The sequence below is a fragment of the Trypanosoma grayi genome, assembly GCF_000691245.1.
Source record: "Trypanosoma grayi strain ANR4 Tgr_227_V1, whole genome shotgun sequence".
Lineage (NCBI taxonomy): Eukaryota > Euglenozoa > Kinetoplastea > Trypanosomatida > Trypanosomatidae > Trypanosoma > Trypanosoma grayi.
In genome coordinates this window covers 4,002-22,358 of record NW_008825846.1, presented here as the reverse complement: position 1 = coordinate 22,358, position 18,357 = coordinate 4,002, and the positions used below count along the sequence as shown (strand labels likewise).

Sequence of the window (18,357 nt, the reverse complement as noted above, 5' to 3'; positions counted from 1 at the left end):
TTTTTTTTTTGCAACCATATCAATAGTTGGTCGGTATAGTAGTGCGATGCCGTCGCTTCACTATACCCTTGTTAGGGCCATTTTGCGTCACAAGAAACTATATAATGAGGTGCTCCTGCCCTACTTTGCAACCCTTCACCCCTATGGCGTGAGGCATGTAGTTCGTCATTATCAATGTCTCTTTCCATATGTTTTGGACCCATCAGGTGGAAACCTCTTGAAATTGGAAGAGAGTATTCAAAAGGCAGTTCATAGCGGAGAGAAAGCGTCTCTAGCCTTCGACGCTCTCAACTGGCTGTCTTGGATGGAAAGGCGGTGTGCTTCTGTATCGACTGATGTGCTGCACAACGCAGACTACAGGTTTGTTGTGGGTGAGATATGCGAGGTGGCTGGCACAAGAGAACGTGCAGTTATAGCAGTTCGCTTTCCCGTTTTTCTGACAGAAGATAAGAATCCCAAGGCTGGGAACTTTGAGTGGCTTGATATGCCTTGGTACATCGTCCTTCCTCCTTACAATGGTCAAAATCGAAAGAATGGGGAAAAACTTATCCCTGAACTGCTGCTACGAAAAGTGCAACACCCTGCATCAGTTGGGTATAATCCCCGGTTACCAGTCTTTTTTGAGGGCTATGATATGAACAAGAGTCTATATGTCCCTCGAAAATCTATTGGTGAAGCTGAAACGATGACAACGCAGGTCTATGTGTGATTTTTATTCCCTTTCACTAGGTAAAGTAGTATACTACAGTACGCTGTTTTTTTTTTTAGTTTCCCCTCTCTCCTCTTTGTCCTTTTTTTTTTTTCGGGACAATGCAGTTAAATTGCAATCGTGTTTTCTCTCTTTTTGCCTAATGATGTGTTGCTTTCAAAGTTTTCTGCAAATTGGTGACTTCTGTTGCGTCCCTGTTTCTGGTTTATTGTGACGTTATCCTTTGTCCTCCCTTATTTATTTGTTTTATTGTGTTCTTTGGTTTCTTCGTTGTTTTTTTTCTTTTTTTTTGGTCGTATGCAATTGATACCTTCACAGAGCATACATGTCCTCAGAAGCTGTTAAGAAACAGATACTTACGGCTATTAGCTCCCTAAACGTGCCGTTAGCCAAATTACCGAGCGAACATAAGATAGCTGAAGCATGCTCTGCAGCAAAGCTGCTTCGGAATCGTGTTTTGCGTGAGTATGCCCGTGTTGAGGAACAAGTCGAAGCTCTTCGTCAGAAGCAGCTTTATGATGATAGTGATAGCGGCGAGGAAAATGAGGGAAACGCAGAATTTCAGTCTATGGGTGTTTCTTCTCAGGTCCAAAAAATTTCCAGACAGGATTTCTTGTTTATAAGTGAAATGATGGTTATGGAAAATGTTGTCGTCCCACTTCTACTGGCCCATGGGATGAATTTTAGCTCAACATTGTTGCCCCAGCTTCTGAAGCTTTTGACATCAATGCTTCTGCCTGTTCCAGCACATTCTCTAGAAATTCCGCGTCAGGTGGATTATATTCGTCGTCTAGTGGAGCGGTGTGGAACAGATGAGTTTTTCACATTACTGATTCAGTGTGTTGCTCCAGTGGCTGAGAAGCGTTCAAAGGGTGACTTGCAGCGGGAGGATGTCGTTTTGTTGGAGGTTGTTTTGAAACTGCTAACTCATTTTTTTACTGGACCCAGTGAGAGTATTGTCCCAGCCATTGGTGCATTTAGCCGAAATCATGGCATTGAGCTGTTTCTCGTCGTACTGAATCAAAACTATGCTCGCACTGAGTCGAGAAAAGGTGCGGATGTAGTACAACCTTCGGTGAATACTGAAACATTGAATCCTGAACAAGAAAAAAACAACGATACTATAGTGTTACTTGATGATGATAACGAAGAGAAAGGAGCCGTGGCGGAAATGGAATATGATGGGAATGATGGAAGAGTAAAAGAGGAGGAACAAGAAGAAGAGGAAGAGGAAGAAGGAACGGAGAGTGAAGGCTCTAGTAGCGATGAGCAGATTGCTGAAAAAGAAACTGATAACAGAAAATACAATGCATGCATGCTGGAGCTTCTTGAAGGTGATGAGCAGCTGTGGAAGTGGAATATGTATATTGTGACCGCAATGGCCGCAATTCTTCGCTGTGCCGATCCTGTGGAATTGGCGCAACTTGGGTTTGTTTCCAGCTTTCAGAAACAATCATCATATCAAATCATGGGATTGTTTGAGAGTGGAAAGCGATTTCGGGAATGTAAAAAAGAATCGGATCGATGGAGGTGTGTTGCGCGGAGTCGAAATGGTGCTATAAGCTCAAATAGTTTGCTTGTGCGAGGAACACCTGTCTCACGGTTGAATGGAGAGGGCGGAGCAATTGGCTCTACTTCAACGCTTCTTGGATTAAGGAGCAAAGATCCACTTGAGAAGGTCCGAGATATTGATTCACGAAAGAAGGGGCGCTATGTCAAGGGAATGACGGATGATACGATGACAATGTGCAATCTTCCACTGCCAACTAAAATACAACTTTCCCAGCAATGTCTCTCCTTCATATGCTATGGTTTTGAGCCTCTGAATTTAATGGTGTGGAATCGATTAGCACGGACTATTGACGGTTTCGAGAGTATTGTAAGGGAACGCAATGAACTCATCGCAGGGTACAAAAGCTCTGGTGAGGACATTGAGTTACCTACACAGCTTGAAAAGTCTGTGTATGATTCTGTTCAAAACGTTCTGGATCATGCAGACATATGTGCTCTACTACTCCGCTACACAAGAGAAGTTGTTCGTTTGAGCCGAAATGAAAATGGAGATGTGCCTTCTGCAGCTTTTCATCAACAATGGCGATCGATTTCAAACGTTATTACTCTCGATCATATGCGATGTGGCTTCGAGTTGCTTCGTGTTTTTCTTAGTTCACCAGATTTAAAAAAGCGCTTCGATGTTACCAACGTGGCAACTTATCTTACTGAGTTACTCATGACACTCAATCACTTGGTGGATGGAGACATTGTAAAGGATTCAGCCGTCATTGTGGCTGCACGTGCTTTGGCATCGTCTGTTGTTTACTGTGAGGAAAGCATCACGTTGATCTTTGATGCCATATCAAGGACCTCTGCAAAGGTTATTCCTCCTTGTAAGGCTGGAGTATTTGTATTGTTGGTATATTCTGTTCTGCGCCTTATGGAAAAATGCAGCTTTCGCGGAAGTGTGTTGTTTCCAAAAAGGGAAAGGCGGAACGACACAACTGTGAGACAGGAAGCAGAAGATACAGGTAATCCTGATCTTCTGGAATCTGACCCTATGGAGAACGAGGATATTGCAACTTCATCACTCTCTGAAATGATCAATGAGTTGGAAAGTGATGACGTCATACCAAAAACAATTGAAATGATGAAGTCTCCTACACCGCTTGCTTTGAAGGATGTGGAGCTAAACGAGATGCCTGTAGCTGATGTTGACGAGAGGGAAGTTTCTATAGAAAATGTTTCATTAACATCAAGTGGTCGTGCAATTGTCTCTACCTTGAGTTCGGAGAGAGAAGTAAGCCTGGGGAATTACTTCAAGCGGCTCGCAACGGTAAAAAATATTCAACTACTTCTCTCTTCACTCCGTCATTGGAGAGCAAACCCTGCAGACGTGAATACAGGCTTAGTGTACTTGATCAATTCTCTTCTCGTCGAAGGGAATGATAACGTATTCTTCAGTGCACCTTTTCTGATCGTGATGCGAGACATTTTGTCCAACGGCAAGGATTCCCACAGTGCACTGTACGAGGTGTGTGATCAGGTAGTTTACAACTTTTTTAATCCTTCGTTTGCAAAGATCCTTGATGAAAGAAAGAAGGTACAGCTTGGACCATCCTACAGTCTCTTAGGGGGTGCACAGTCTTTTCTAGGATTTGAGGTTTCGTTGCGGTGTGCGCGATCGCTTTTTTGTTTTAATTCAACCGATTACAGTATTCTGGAGGAGAAAGGTCTTCCCCATCTAATGGACTCGACCGTCATTCCCTTAAACGATGAGTACAACGCCGATGAAACCGCACACCTTGACAATCTCTCTCATGCTTCAGAGTCACCTCTTAAAAAACGTCGTCGAAAGAGAAAGACATCTTCAACAGAAGGGGAGACGAAACGAGAGGTGGAATTCACAGAGTTTGCCTCTGACCGACAACTTGATAATGTTCTCGATGATGAGGATAATGGAGATGAAGCTGCCATCGAATAGTTTGAAACATGGTTCGCTGTTTTTCGGAGTTTATACATAAAAGGCTTGCTGTTTGGTTATTGTCATTATTATTATCACTACTAATACTATTTGCACTGTGGTCAGGTGTGGTGTTTCTTGGTTCCCATTATTCGCCCGTGTTTTTTTTTTCGTGTTTTTATTATTGTATGTTGATTTGCTTTTTTTTTCTTCTTGTTGTTTCGTTCAAGGTAGATTTCAGCCAGAAGGAATGCCTCCGAGGACCAAGGAAGAACCGATTACTCCCGAGCTGTTGCAGCTTCGTGTGAAGCAAGGCCTCCAAAAGAGAAAGAAGTGTGCGCTTTGCCTACAAATTTTTTATGTGGATGAACTCCCTGGAGCAATCACGCATAAGTCTATATTGGAACTTCGGCAGAAATGGGGCATTGATGTGCGCCGCGGTGATCGTATGCCACCACCATCTCAGCTTTACAAGAGAGAAGAGCTTTGTGTCTTCTGTATGCAGTTTTTCGACACAAGTGGAGCCGTGCAGTCCCAGCAGCAATTGCTAGCTTCCACACGTGGTGGAATGCCCGCTCGACTGACCTTGCGATAGAGAACATTGGAACGATCTCACTTGGCGTGGTGCAAGCCTGTGGAAATCAAAATGCCTTTGTATGTATAAGTGCAGTCAAGAACATCATAATGAGCGATCTGTGTATGTTGCTGTTTTAAGGTTTCCGATTATCTTCTTTGAGATTTGTTTGTTAAATGCTTTTTTTTCTGTTTTCGCCTTTAATTTTATTTTCCTTAAAGCGATAGTATATAGTACACCTGTATGCGTAATATATATATATATATATATAGTTTTATCGACTACTTTTTTGTCGTTTGCAAAGGTGTGTGCAGGCGTTTTCCTGTTGTGTAATAATGTCTCAGTATCCGAAGCAGCAGCAGCAGTCGCAGGTACCGTCAATACTTCCAACTGCTGCGTGGATGTGGAAGCCACGCTCCAAGAAGGTGATTGAGGGCAATCTGGGGGGCGTGGCGGCGTCCTTTTTTGGTGTGCGAAACCTTGGAGCGCGGGAGTGGAAGCGGCGCTATGCGTTTGTTGAGGGAAACGCCGTCTGCTACGGGAGGGGTGTTGGGAGGCGGGAAAAAGTGATCCCGTTGGAGGCTATAAGGGCCGCAAACTACGCCACTCGTGATGTTCTCCTTGCAGCCCAGGCACCCAGATCCAAGGCGGATTTTGGCTGGTTCATGTACATCAACGGCAAGGAGTTGCTCTTCTGTTGTGAGAATGAGGCAATACGGAAAGAATGGGTCACGTTTATCCTCGCAGCGCTGCAGCTCATGAGCGGACTAGCGAGGCCTGTGCCACTGACACCAGGAAGTGAGGGGAGTCACACAATATCTGCTTTGGTCGCCAGGTGTATCGAGCAAGAACGCCGAAGTGCTGTGCTGCATAGCCGAACGTCCTCCAGGGCAATTCATTCAAACGCGAATGCCTCAATTGTACGTGGTACTGACGCTGATGATGAGGTGAAATTACACCTCCAGGGAAAGATGCAGTCTGAGCCGCTGCAATCTCCGAGGGAGGAAAGGGACGAAAAAACAGAGACAGGGGCAGAGCTTTCGTCTCACACCGCAGATGAAAACCTCGAGGATTATATGAGTGGCGAAGAGGAGAGTGTCGGCCACGCACTGCGCCTTCCGATACCGGCAAGTTCAGCGTCACCCAAAGGCCCGGCGGATATTCACGCACGCGTCCTCCTCCCCAAGGCCTGGCAACGGTACTCGCATATCGAGTACAAGTTGGCGGCCCTGAGTGAACACTTCAAACAAGGAGATGGCTTGCCGAATGTCGTATTTTCTCGATGTGTTGAGAAGATTGGGAAGCACGACACAGTGCAGGAGCGGGATCTCATCGTAACACCACGGTACCTCTATCTGATCGCCCAAAACAGACTTACCGGTGGTGCGTACGCACGGTGCATTGACACGAGCCAGGTGGTTGGCGTGATTGAGAGCACAGTAGAGAAAAATGTTCTGGCAATTCTCGTTCCCTCCTTCCACGATGTGCTCATCCGCTTTCATAAGCAAAATTCGCGCGTAGGTGGCGACGAGGCGGAAGTAAAACTACAATTGATTGCACACCTTTACAAAATACATCTGGATCACCACTCAGGACAACGTTTTATTTTCCGCGAGGTTGAAAATGTGAAGGCTGTAATAAGGCGTAGCGTGGATGAACAGCATTTACCATTAATGTCTCGTCCAGAGGACCGCATGCACGCCGGAACTAACCAGGAACTTTTCCCTATTTTCCGCGCTCACGCTGAGTCAGTCGTGTTTTGGTCTTCCATGGTTATGCGCATTAAAGAAGATCGTCAGCTGCAGCTACGGGCATTGATTATCACGGACGGGGCTGTCTACCTTGTCAGCGACACAATGGTGAAGGTGAGTCACCGCATCTCATTAACTGATGTGCTAACCGTTCAGTTTGACAGGGACTCGCAGAACATATTACTGCACTGCACCGAGGTAGACACCCTCTTTACGGTCCAATCAAGCGGTGAATTCGCCCGACTTGTTGAGTTGGTGCCGGAAGTGGTGCTGCAGTGCAATGGCGTTAAGATATCTGCTACTCCGTCAAAGCAGTTGTATGCTCAAGCTCAACTCACAGAATTGTGCAAGCTGAAGGATTCACCCAGCCCTCAGACAGCTAGTGATGCTGTCAAGAGGAGTATTATGATCCCGCGGCGTGTGCTATCGTCTGTGAAACCCGTGTGGCTTAGATCTTACTTCGGTAAGCTGAAAGGCAACAGAGCGGAGACCCCGGTTGTGGGGGCAGACGACTTGGAGAACGACTTGCTGGAAAAGACACCGGGGAGTCGCGAATTCTTGGTGCAGTACCGCTTCGTTGAGGAGCTCATCCTTGAATTTGAAGATGAGTGGCGAATGCTTCTAGGGACACCATCCCTGAAAATGGATATGTTGGCGCTTAACAGGAGCTTTTCGACAGACTTTGACGTGGGACGCATTCAATACTCCTCGTTGTGTTGTGAATTTGACGTTAGGTCGTTCCCTGGTGGCACCGTCTTTAGCGACAATTCGTTGCGTCAACATGGCGTACGTCGGGTAGTATGCATCTCCACCAATGGCATTCTGCTCCTGCGTCATAGTGATGAGGTGGGGAGGCTGCGCCGGGCTTTCAAGAGCCCGCTGCTCGGCGGCAGAGTCACAACAGGGTCAGACGTAAATCACATAGACAGCATCGGCACACAGGATCCCCGTGTTGCCGTGTTTCTCGCCTGGCCAGACGTCATCGGTATAATCCAGTGCCGCGCGGAGTATGGGACTGTTGTGGGCATCATGACAGGCTCGGGGCAGTCGTGTGACTACATGCTGGATGTCGAGAGCAAACGGAACATGGAGTGGTTTATTTCCTCGTCAGCGCAGAGTTACGTTAAACGTAACCGTAGACCCCCACATGCCTATGAAATGCTCCCACTCTATACTGTTCCTCGCGCGGAAAATGTTCGCAATGCGCTTAAGAAAACAGTGTTCGATCCAAAACCCACTATTGCACTTCGCTCAGTAATGAAACGCTACGCATGCGACGATCTCCATCTTGCCGTCGTACCAGAGATCGCAGAGGCCTGCCGCCGCTTCGGTGACAACGCCATCTACTTCTCTGGCGTGGCGTGGCGCTGCCGGGCGTCGGTGCTCAAGAAGATGAAGCAGCAGCAGCAGCAGTTCCCACTCCCGCCGGATTCACCAGTGAAGGATGGGAACCCACCAAGGAGCTCGACGCACAAAGCGTTCATCATTGTTATAACAAACTGCGCCATTTATTGGTGCACCAATGACGGTCTTGATATTGTGCGGCGGACGGAGCTGCTTGACCTCAAGGAGGTGTACCTCAGCCGTGCTGAGCCTGATGCCTTATTGATAACAGTTCCGAAGGAGTACGACATGTACTTTAGCATCGATAATCGTGGGAATGAGTTTCTCGCGCAGCTGCAGGAAGCCTACGCACTGTGGACGGATTACGATTTGTACCTTCCTAACGAACGGCGTGGTTATCGCCATAACATTGCCGAATATGCGCTTCCTACAACAACACTGACTCACATTGCGTCGTTGGGGCATCTGGAAAAGCCTTCGCAATTCGACAAGATGCAGGCGAACCGCTCTGCAAAGGAAACTAAAACGAGGATGGAATCTCTGCATCGCCGCTACCTTGCAGCTGCTATTGCTAAGCATGAGGCAGCCTTGAAGACGGCTTCCAGGCGTCACCTACCGGATAAAAGGTCTGACTCTGCAACCGATACCGGGGCGTTTACATGGGAAGAGGTGTATAAGAGCCTCAACCTCTCAAAGACGGTGCTGGAGTTTGCGCACCGAAGGGCCTACCGTTTTTCCCTACGTAGCACCACGCACCACGAGGTGGCGCGTGCGCAAATGCTCCTTGATCAGTTCATGAAAATAGCGCTCGCAGTTGAGCATCTGCAGAAGTCAATATTGACAGGGGACTTGGACATGTATGAGGCCGCCATTGAGAGGGCGACAGAGCACGACTCCTTGCGGGTTTTGGTGGAGGTGCACCGCGAAAAGCACGAGAAACTGAAACGTCAGAAATTTGCTGTGAATGCAATTACAGAGTTCCTCTGCAGCAGCACACGCCCCCCATTGAAGGAAGCAGAAGGCACGCTACAGGCCTTATTCGAGAAGGCAATGGAAAGTGATGTCCGGGTGGATTTGCTTGACAAGTTGCGTCTTCGCGTTGATCTCTGTGGCCAACAGGAAAAGTTCATTGCACAGCTACAGGTGCATCAGAGGGCCATTGCTGCAGGAATCGAAGAGATGCCGACAGAGAAGGTGATGGTGCTGCTTCTGGAGGCCGCCCGTCAGCTCGAGGTTCCCGTTTCCAGTGTGGAGGAGGCGTTCCCAATTGCCACTGCTGGTGGCGTCTCGGGCAGCGAAATCCAGGAAGAGAGTTCAAGGAAAACGAACAAGGCGACGCGTGACGCCATTGATGCAGCAGCGCTGTTGGGTGATGCAGCTTTGCTGAAGTGTGTCCTGCGATTTGCGGAGCGCTGCTCTTCCGACGAACTGACTGAGAAAATTCGGTGGGGATGGGATCAGCTTGACAGGCACCGTGAACACCATGCGGCCCACAACACGACAGAACGCCTTGTTGAACGTATCACCGCCCGCCGAAAGATACGCGATTGGGGACTTGCAGAAGTTTTGGAGTTGCGTGGCTTCTGCGAGGAGGCGTTGCGTCAACTTCCGTCCGACCTGCCGTTTGCACGGCGGGATCGACGCCTGATGCAGCTGCAAATGAGCATTCTGGAGGAGGAGGAACACCGCCTTACGTTGCATGGCTCCATGCAGCGGCAGGCAAAGGAGGCGCAAGACCGCTACGAGGCGGAGCTGCGCCAGAAGGAGGAATACGAGCGGCACGCGACAGAAAAGCGCGAGCGCCAGGAGGCCGAGGTGAGCCGGCGGCGGCGCGCAGAATGCCTTCAGGTGTGGCAAAGTCGCACGCGCAAGTTGTGTGCCTCGCTTGATGACGCGATGCGATCGAGTTCCTTCCCATACGTACGACAGTACGTGCAGCATTGCGTCGTCTTCCAGAAGGATTTGCAGTGCGGGCCGTCCACGTACGCGACCTCCCCAGCTGAGCGAGGCGTTCAGCACTCTATCGATAAGATGCTCGCTCACCTCAAAGCGGCCACGGCACGCGGGCAAGAGTTTCTCGCGGGCCACGGAACGGGGACCGGGAACTACGCCGCGTTGGACCTTACGGACGGCAGCGCGGAGGGTGCGGCAGTAGTGCCGCCCGAACTGCAGCAACTCATCGACACGCACAAGCCACGGGAATTGGTGGAGTACGTCCAGTCCCACGAGGGAGAATTGATGGCAGACGTCATTGCCAAAGTGCGGACTCTATGGTTGGCGTCGGCCGAGCAGCGCCTCTGGGTTTCTCGGCTGCACCGCGGCATCCACAACGCCTTCACACTGAAGAATACGGAGCTGCTGCAGACCCATATTGACGCGGCGAGGGCGGCCGGATACATGGACGACGTTGTGGATGGCGCCATCGAAGTGCTCGCGGCGATGCGGGCCCGGCAGCAAGCGGCTGTAGTGACGGGTAGCAGCAACAGCAAAAACGGTGGCGGCGAAGACGAAGACGAAGGTAAAGACCCACCGCAGGCGAAGAGAGAGACGCCGATGTTGGCCGAAGAGAGTGACACACATGAGGGGGCGCCGCTCATTCTGGAGGTCTCACGTGTGTACGACCCACACTCGGCTGAGCCCGCGGAGCGATTGATGGGTCAGCTGCACGTCGCCACACTGGAGATGCTGCAGTTCACCGGCAAGCGTCCCCTCGACGAGGCGGCGAAGTCGCGTGAAGGGTATGAAAAGAAATTGTCTGATGTCGTGCAGCTGTGGCACAGTGTGTTTCACCATCGTTTGAAGCCCTCTGGGAGCCTTTTTCGCAAGACGGAGCGTGACGTTTTCGACTTCCTGCGGTTTGTTGGTCAGTACAATGTGTCCGGGGATTATCTGGCGCCCTACACGAACCGTCTGTTGAGCGATTTCGAGCGCATCAAGAAGTACAACGCCACGAGGGGGCGGAGCAGCAGCTACATTCTTATCGCCTACATGTTGCAGCAAAAGTTGCTGGAGCGCGCTGTGTACGAGATTGCGCAGCTTGGGCCGAGAGGCAGGGGTGAGGTTCTCTTCAAGGATGCCTTGCTCAACTATGGACTGCATGACCTGCTGGTGCTGGCCCGCTTGGGTGAGCAGGCTGACTGGTCGTCGATGGTGAGCGGCGCGTCCGCGGCGTACAACCCTATTGCACGCGAAATGACGGTGGATGAAAAAATCGGTGTCGGCACCACGCCGGGTGAGCAGCAGGGGAAACTGGGTGATGTGCCGCGGCCAGTGGTGCTGCAATACTGCATCGAGCTGCTGCGGTCCGCTGTCGGTGCCCTGTCGAACTACTTCGCCCACGAGCTTGCGGTGCTCGGCCTTCACGCGTCTGCGGAGAACGCCCGGGGCCTCTTCGACGAGGGGCTGCACAAGGAGAGCGGCCTCATCGTGCAGGAGCGGCTCCTTCCCGCCGTGGTCGCCCTCCTCGGTGCCGGCTTCCGCACCTCCCACGGCCTGGTGCGCACCCACCGCGTGTGGGACGCGGTGAAGGAGTTTGCTGCGCACCTGCAGGAGGGCACTAGGGACCTGAATGGCGTGGCGGTGGGTGGCGCGCTGCAGCTCGTCTCGGCCATCACCGACGAAGAGGGGCGGAACCGCAATCGGCTGCAGCGTCTCAACGGGGACGAGCTCGCGGACATGCGGCTGCGCATGTTCTTGATTGAGTGTCTCAACCGTCGCGTACTCGCTGCGTTCCTGCAGGTATTCTTCCAGGGCGAGGAAGGCACCACACGTTGGGCCACGAAGGATGGTTTGTGGAAGTTTTACGATCGTCAGCAGTGTGTCTGTTTCCCACCCGATGACGAGGGAACCAAAGACTTGATGGACGTCATCGCAATGGTGTCTGAGCTACCCTTCGTGTTGGTGGTTGACCGCGAGCTGTGGTAGTATGCGTCGGTGTTTTAGTGTCTCTGGCGTGGGTGGCTCTGAGTGTGTTGGGGGTTTGGGGTTGCGGCATGAAGATGATGCCATGTGTATGATGTACGTCGTGGCTCTTTTCTCCGCGCAGCCTCCTAATGCAGTGGAAGATGTGTATCGACAGCAATAAAGGGGATACGGATGCCCGCGCTTGGGATGATAAGGAGCTGCCGCAGCTGGAAGAAGAGCAGATGACCGTAGTGGTAAGACCGAAGAAACAGATGCTTGATGGCGGTGGAAGTCTGAATCCTAGTGGTGTCCGCGACCGTGGTGTAGTCGACACTCTTTTGGGTCCGCTTGTGCTGCCATCGTAACGGTCCCCTCTTGGGCCAAACAATAAAATGCCTCCCAGTTCGGCCACATACGACGAGGTGCCGCCGAAGCAGCAGCAACGGCAACAACGATGGCTGTCTGTTTGCGCGATAGTCGTTTCGGTGGTTTATTGCGCGAGCAACAGGGCTCGAGCAGCTCCCACGCAACAAGCTCCTGGCGTTCCCGAGCCTACTCAAGGCCCCACCTGTGTGCCGAAGTCTCCTGCGGGAACTGATGCAGCAGTGTGGAGTCAACGTGTTTTTCCCGCGCAATTCACTCCTTGTCGTCAGCGTCGCCTCCTCGTGAGTGGTGTCACCCAGCCCGCGTGGTCGTGGTCGCGCTGGGTGTGGATCTCAAAACCGACCACGACTTGGACTACGCGCAGGCGGTTGAATTGACGCTGGTGCAGCGCTCCTGGGTCGTTTGCAAGCAGGTGTCTGGGATGACACCATGTAACTACGATTTCCTCGAGAAGGGCGTGCCGTGCGTGGTTGGCATGGAGGTGTACTTCAGTGACGACGGCGTTGGTGCCGTGGTGGAGTGGGTGGCAGCGCTGCGTTGGGGTTTGTCATCCCGTCGGGGAGCCCTGCACAGCAACAGAAAGCGGAGCGGCGTGGCCTCATTGATGCTCCCACACTGCTACCTGTAGGTGTGAATCGGCTTTTTTGCCGGTGTACCGAGTCCCTGTTTTCTCAGTTCGTCTGTGTGTGGGGTATGTGCGTGTGTGTGTCTGCCTCTGTGAATCGACCTGCTGGGTGGGTGGGGGTGGGGGGGTCTTTGCGTATGCTTCGCTTCTTTCTTGTATGTGTTCATTTGTCTAGCTGCTCACACACTTCTGCTGCGGCACGCAGCCCTCATCCAGCGTAAACTGAGTAGGGAGGAGGCGAGAGGGAGAGACGCCATGCTGCTGCGCACGCTTTGCCGGTGGAGCAAGCGGACACCCGGCTATGTCTTCTGGCGGCAAGGCACACTCGTTGAACTCGAGCACGCGAAGCGCAACTACTTGCTGTCGGAGCGTCCCGTGCCGATTGCCGACATTGCGCGCCGCATGGTGCGTGTCAAGGCGCGCTACACCGATACGAGGGACTTTCACGAGCAAAACCTGCTGCGCGGGGAATACAAGTACTTCTCGGGGAAGCTGTGCGACATCCGCCACGCCCGCCCGGAGGACATGATCGCGTACGTCGAGTGTGGCTCCTTCTTTGGGTTCTGGGACACGGCACAAATGGATCGCGTGATGCAGGAGTTGCTGCTGAAGCTCGACGAGTTAGCGCCGGTGGAGCTCGTGCATCTCTTCACCGCGCTGCCATCGCTGCGCAAGCAAAGCAGCACGCTGTTCCAGCACGTTGCGCGCGCCCTCGTCGCGGCGGTGCCGGAGCTTTCCGTGGAGGAATGCATCCGCGTCAGCGCTGTCTGTGATGACGCGACGCCGCAGGAACTCCTTCACAACGTGATGCGTGCAATCGAGCCGGAGGCGGCACGCGGCGGTCTCACCGCAGCTCAGGCCGTGGAGCTGATGGACACGTTGGGTGCATGCGCTCCGGGGGTTCAGCGGCAGTTCGTGTCGCTCCTCGACGCCATGAAGCGCACGGCGGTGGCGGGAATGGCGGAGCTGAGTGTTCTGGACATCGCCGCCCTGTGCGCAGCACTGAGGATTCGGGACGCGTTGGACCCCGTCACGGAGGGCGGCGCGGTTCGTCTGTTTCTTGCGCGCCTTGATGAGACGTGTGCTCGGTCGACAGCGATGATGTTCACAGCTGTCCACAGTATAATCGCCTTCGCCCAGGCAATGGAGGAGCGTGTGGTGTTCCTCGCGACGGATTTCACGCCGAGTGAGTTGCTCAGTGTATTTGCGGCTTACATGGACGACTACACTTCCATGTGTCTCGTCTCCACGGAGGACAGGGTGGCTGCCGCTTCAGGAGAAGAAGTAGGAGTAGTAGGAGCAACAGCAGCAGCACCAGAGGCGACAATGAATCTGGTCTTGCGACAACGCGTGGAGGAGCTGCAATTCGCACAGCAGCGGCAGTCTGCATTAGTACACGTGCTGCGGGAGCTCATGGGCCAGATGGTGGCGCTGCTGGAGTCCGCCTCCGCGTATGTGTCACCTGCTGTGCAGCTGCAGCATCTGGCAGTATTCCACAAAGCCGTTGAAGACCTCGGCGGCAACGTTATACTCTTGACAGAGGCGTTCCCGCGCACAGCACGGTGCGTGGACCTTCTCTCCGCTAAGATCATCGCCTCCCTGCCGCAGTATACGTATGGTGAACTTGCCGCCCTGCTGCAGCTCTGCGGCCCGTTGGGGAAGTTGGTGGCGGATGCTGCGGTGGGTGCAGCTGTGCAAGAGCTTATTCGGCGCGATGTCGGGGTTTCGAGGGGCGAGGCGATGGAGCTGTGTGCGGTGCTGCAAGCGTTGTCGGGGCTGCGTGGGGAACACCAGGCTCGTATTGAAAGGAGCCTGGTGCCGAAGCTGCGTGAGCGCAGTGCTCAGGCCGCGTGATGCAGTCAGCAGCGCTACCGTTGTATTCCCAAGGAGGGCGAAGGTGTTACGCACCCTTCCTACTCTGCCACTGATACTGTCGCCCCTGTGGTGTAAAGGTTGTCATTGGACCATGCCTTTTATGTGCTTTACTTTCTCGTTCCCTGTTCTCTCTTTGCTTGCATGTGTGTGTGCGTGTGGCTCCTGGAGGCGAGAGGAGTGGCTGAACGCCTTGCGTTGCACATCGTCTTATTGGAACGAAGACAGCAGCAGCAGCAGCAACAGTAAAAAGAAGAAGAACAAAAGGATTAATCAGGAAGAGAGAGTACGTGTGCGAAGAAGGAACAGAGAAGGATAGAGCGAGGTCGGCAAGAGAGATGCTGCGTCGCGTGCGACTTCTGCGCTCGCCCATCGACGAGCTCACCATCACTGGGAGCCGCTGGTCGCGTCTGTTGGCGCGGGCGGTGCGCGAGAACGCCGCGAAGCCCCCCAAGTCGCCGGCCCCGGCGCAGTGCATCACGCTCATCCCGACCCTCCACGTCGCATCGGTGGAGTTCTACGACAAGGTGCTCGACTACATGGTGCAGGCGGTGAAGCAGCGGGACAACGTCGTCATTCTGCTCGAGGGCATCTGCGACAATGAGGAGGGCGAGGTGCAGCAGATGGAGGAGTACTTTGAGATTGCGCGGAACGAGGAGCTAAAGGCCATCATGCTGCATAAAGCCGATCAGAACACGCTCTACAACGAGGAGACAATGAAGGCCATATGCGAAGAGCTCTCCGTCAAGTACGAGCCCCTCGTGAAGGCACAGGCAACGGTGCGTCTGCAGGATTTCTACTTGAAACCGAAGATGGCTGCGCTTGTGGGCGGCTACCTGCGCAACGATGCGGACCTCAACATGAAGGAGGTGGAGGCGCTGCTGCTGGATGAAAACAGCAGCGGCAGCGGCAACGGCGACACATGCATTCCTATCAGTCGTCTCGGGGTCCACCCCGCTGTGCGTGGTCGCCGCGAAGCGAAGGTGGCGAAGGCGGCGCAGTTGCGGTGTGTGGAGTGGTTCCACCGCGAGTGCGACGGTGAAGTGATTGTGCCGTGGGGCTTCTACCACGCAGAGGGCATCAAGCACAACATCCTCGCAATGAACGCACATGACGCGGACGTTGTGTTTGTGGAGAGTGACGATACGCTTTGCCGCGTGCCCTTCGGCGTCAGCAAGGAGTTGCTGGCTTGACGTGTCATCATGCCTCCTGTTGCCTCTCCCTCTCCTCTCTCTCTCTCTCCCTGTGTGTGTGTGGGTGGGTTCATTGCACTGCCACCGGCTTTCAATCAATCGCCGTTGCACACACACACGCACATGCCTGGGAGAGCTTGTGGCCGGCACGTAGGCTTTTCTGCCCATCTCTCTCTCCTTCTTCCCCCTTGTAAAGCCCCCTCCTCCAAAAAGCTAGGCAAAGAGAGGCTGAAGTACGTATTTGTTGTCCTTCCTCATTTCATATTCTACAACATCAGTTTCCTCGCGCGTGTAGCGCCTGTTATTATTTTGGTGAGATTCCTTTCCTCGGCATAATGGGGATATGCTGCGGCAAGGGCGTGATGCCGATCGTCGACGACACTGGCCGCCCTCGCCGCCATGTGGAGCCGGCGGTCTCAGTACCGACCGTCGAGTTCGATGTCGTCGTGCCGGAAAGAGGGGCAAACCTCACACTGAGTTTCACACGGAGTGGTTGCGCTGCTGCCATGGACCAGAGCATCCACACTGTGAGTGACTGTAGCGTCAGTCTACCGGATGGTCGTAGCCAGAGTCTTTCAGCCACAATGCGTGATGATCTGAGCAGGAGCTTCGTCACTAACGGGCTAAATGACGTACTGGCCGGTCATGTTGATCAGTTCGTACATGATGTCTTACAGATGAGTGTAAATGAACCGAGAAATATCCTTGAAGAAAGCGTTAATGCCGTCTCCGCGTCTAGCCGAAGCCGGGCGCGTACGAGCCTTTCTACCACGCTACGGAGCAGCGACCAGTTCACCAAGGAGCAGAAGCAGTACTTTGAAAGTGCTCCGTGTCCGGCGGATCGCATCTCACGCCTGATTGAACTCGAGCAGCTCTGTCGTCAAGAGATATTTGGCGCATGGAAGATAAACACGACGCTCTTCCAGATGGCGTTAATGCGCATCATGCCGACTATTCGGCGTTACCGCGTCGCACCACGCCAGCAGCAACAGAAGAACAACCGTGAAGTGCTCGTCATTCATGCCAAAGACATTGACCTACAGGTAGAAGATGGGGCAGCCACGCCAGAGGAGTCCCCAATGCGGCAGCGCGAGAGCAGTTCGACTGCCCTCTTCTCGCCACAGGAGGAGGTTGCGAGTAGCTCACCGGTGGCGGAGCACTATCAAATGTTGGCGCTGACCGCGCGCGAGGTTAGCCTCACCGCCAACGTGCAGGCGCGTGTGGTGAATAACACGTGGGACTTCCTGTCACTACCGGGCGCTGCCGATCACCTCAACGCAGGCAATGTATTCTTTCGCTTTGTTTGCTCCCCTATACCGAACGTAGACCGGGATACTATCGACATGATAGCCACCTTTATCAACCTGACGAGCTTTGCCGACGAGGAGCAGGAGAACAATGTTCCCAGAATTGACATTTATTCTGCAGAGGAGCAGAGCGCGTACGTGGGCATCCTCGTGAAAGCAATGTATCTTCTTCCAGGGGTGCGCATGTCGCACATCACCACCGACCTTGTCGCCTCATTAGACTACCAGCGCAACTGCCAACCGGGCGAAAACAAGTTTGAGAACCCCGACACACCCTACACGTTTCGCACGGTCAAGTCCGTCATCAAGTTTATCTTTAGCGTCACCATACAGATGAAGGTGAGCGAGATCACGGACCCGGGGGTGCTGTCTACCTTCAAGGACGTGGATGGCATGCTTCCTGCCAAGGTGTTGCTACTCGAGCGCACCAAGAAGAATATCCACAAGACCGACTCCACCGTGAAGGTTCGCTCGGTGCTGCTGTACTACCCGGTGAACGACGGGGTGCTTGTGAACAACCAGACGATCGTTCTTAACACCTCCCTCCCACGTGTGGTGTCGAAACTGATGCAAACGTTTGGCTCACAAGGCGCCACGGAGGCCGCGCAGACGGCGAAGCAGACGCGGCAGTACCTAATTCATAGATTTGGTGACTCTCGAACGTAGAAATTCTATGACTTCTTTTCCCATCTGAAATTCAGGTTGGAAAAGAAGTGTGGGCGAGAGAATACTTTGGTGGGGTTGGTTACGCTGCGTCTTAGCTGCCCGTTTCACCGTTTGCCTATTGCTATTGTCTGCGAACGTATTCACCACGGCACGCATTTCTTCTTGAAAGGCGAAAGTAAAACCCCCCAACAACAACAACAACAACAACAAAAACGCTGAAAGGGCCGCAACTGGCGCCGCTTTTCATTGTTCAGTATTTGCTTTCTGAATGTGTGACTCTGTGTGTGTGTGTGTGTTTGTCGCAGATATGAAGGGCTTGGTAGAGTGGTGTTAGCATGTATTTGAAGTGGGAACGTAAGTTTTTTTCTTTCGACTAGGATTCATTTTTCCCATTCATATGTGCGTGCGTGTATGTGTATACATCTATTTGTATATATTTATATATATACAAACGCATATATGTGTGATGGGTCGTGCTTGTTTCTGCCGTCATTATGCTTGAAGCATGCGCTCCGCAAGAGATGTTGCAGTGATTCTCCCTTCTTTCCCTGGTCGCCTTTTTTTATTTATTT

The 18,357-nt window shown here is 52.7% G+C and overlaps 10 protein-coding genes across 10 annotated transcripts; all 10 read left to right on the top strand.

Annotated features, from left to right (window-relative positions):
- Positions 1-46: 46 nt before the first annotated feature.
- DQ04_02271100 (hypothetical protein) lies at positions 47-709 on the top strand (the record flags this gene model as incomplete). Its single annotated transcript, XM_009311704.1, has 1 exon — positions 47-709. One exon carries the CDS (start codon positions 47-49, stop codon positions 707-709), a length of 663 nt encoding a protein of 220 aa, XP_009309979.1.
- A 325-nt stretch (positions 710-1,034) lies between these two features.
- Positions 1,035-4,187, top strand: DQ04_02271090 (hypothetical protein; the record flags this gene model as incomplete). The annotated part of the gene is made up of 1 exon (XM_009311703.1): positions 1,035-4,187. One exon carries the CDS (start codon positions 1,035-1,037, stop codon positions 4,185-4,187), a length of 3,153 nt encoding a protein of 1,050 aa, XP_009309978.1.
- Positions 4,188-4,416: 229 nt separating this feature from the next.
- DQ04_02271080 (hypothetical protein) lies at positions 4,417-4,761 on the top strand (the record flags this gene model as incomplete). Its single annotated transcript, XM_009311702.1, has 1 exon — positions 4,417-4,761. One exon carries the CDS (start codon positions 4,417-4,419, stop codon positions 4,759-4,761), a length of 345 nt encoding a protein of 114 aa, XP_009309977.1.
- A 314-nt stretch (positions 4,762-5,075) lies between these two features.
- Positions 5,076-11,759, top strand: DQ04_02271070 (putative protein kinase; the record flags this gene model as incomplete). The annotated part of the gene is made up of 1 exon (XM_009311701.1): positions 5,076-11,759. One exon carries the CDS (start codon positions 5,076-5,078, stop codon positions 11,757-11,759), a length of 6,684 nt encoding a protein of 2,227 aa, XP_009309976.1.
- A 128-nt stretch (positions 11,760-11,887) lies between these two features.
- On the top strand, positions 11,888-12,103 carry DQ04_02271060 (hypothetical protein; the record flags this gene model as incomplete). Its single annotated transcript, XM_009311700.1, has 1 exon — positions 11,888-12,103. One exon carries the CDS (start codon positions 11,888-11,890, stop codon positions 12,101-12,103), a length of 216 nt encoding a protein of 71 aa, XP_009309975.1.
- A 27-nt stretch (positions 12,104-12,130) lies between these two features.
- On the top strand, positions 12,131-12,499 carry DQ04_02271050 (hypothetical protein; the record flags this gene model as incomplete). Its single annotated transcript, XM_009311699.1, has 1 exon — positions 12,131-12,499. One exon carries the CDS (start codon positions 12,131-12,133, stop codon positions 12,497-12,499), a length of 369 nt encoding a protein of 122 aa, XP_009309974.1.
- A 44-nt stretch (positions 12,500-12,543) lies between these two features.
- DQ04_02271040 (hypothetical protein) lies at positions 12,544-12,750 on the top strand (the record flags this gene model as incomplete). The annotated part of the gene is made up of 1 exon (XM_009311698.1): positions 12,544-12,750. The coding sequence occupies one exon, from the start codon at positions 12,544-12,546 to the stop codon at positions 12,748-12,750; it is 207 nt and encodes a 68-aa protein (XP_009309973.1).
- A 252-nt stretch (positions 12,751-13,002) lies between these two features.
- On the top strand, positions 13,003-14,601 carry DQ04_02271030 (hypothetical protein; the record flags this gene model as incomplete). Its single annotated transcript, XM_009311697.1, has 1 exon — positions 13,003-14,601. The coding sequence occupies one exon, from the start codon at positions 13,003-13,005 to the stop codon at positions 14,599-14,601; it is 1,599 nt and encodes a 532-aa protein (XP_009309972.1).
- A 356-nt stretch (positions 14,602-14,957) lies between these two features.
- On the top strand, positions 14,958-15,812 carry DQ04_02271020 (putative mitochondrial DNA topoisomerase II; the record flags this gene model as incomplete). The annotated part of the gene is made up of 1 exon (XM_009311696.1): positions 14,958-15,812. One exon carries the CDS (start codon positions 14,958-14,960, stop codon positions 15,810-15,812), a length of 855 nt encoding a protein of 284 aa, XP_009309971.1.
- Positions 15,813-16,147: 335 nt separating this feature from the next.
- DQ04_02271010 (aspartate aminotransferase) lies at positions 16,148-17,785 on the top strand (the record flags this gene model as incomplete). The annotated part of the gene is made up of 1 exon (XM_009311695.1): positions 16,148-17,785. One exon carries the CDS (start codon positions 16,148-16,150, stop codon positions 17,783-17,785), a length of 1,638 nt encoding a protein of 545 aa, XP_009309970.1.
- Between the last annotated feature and the right edge of the window lie 572 nt (positions 17,786-18,357).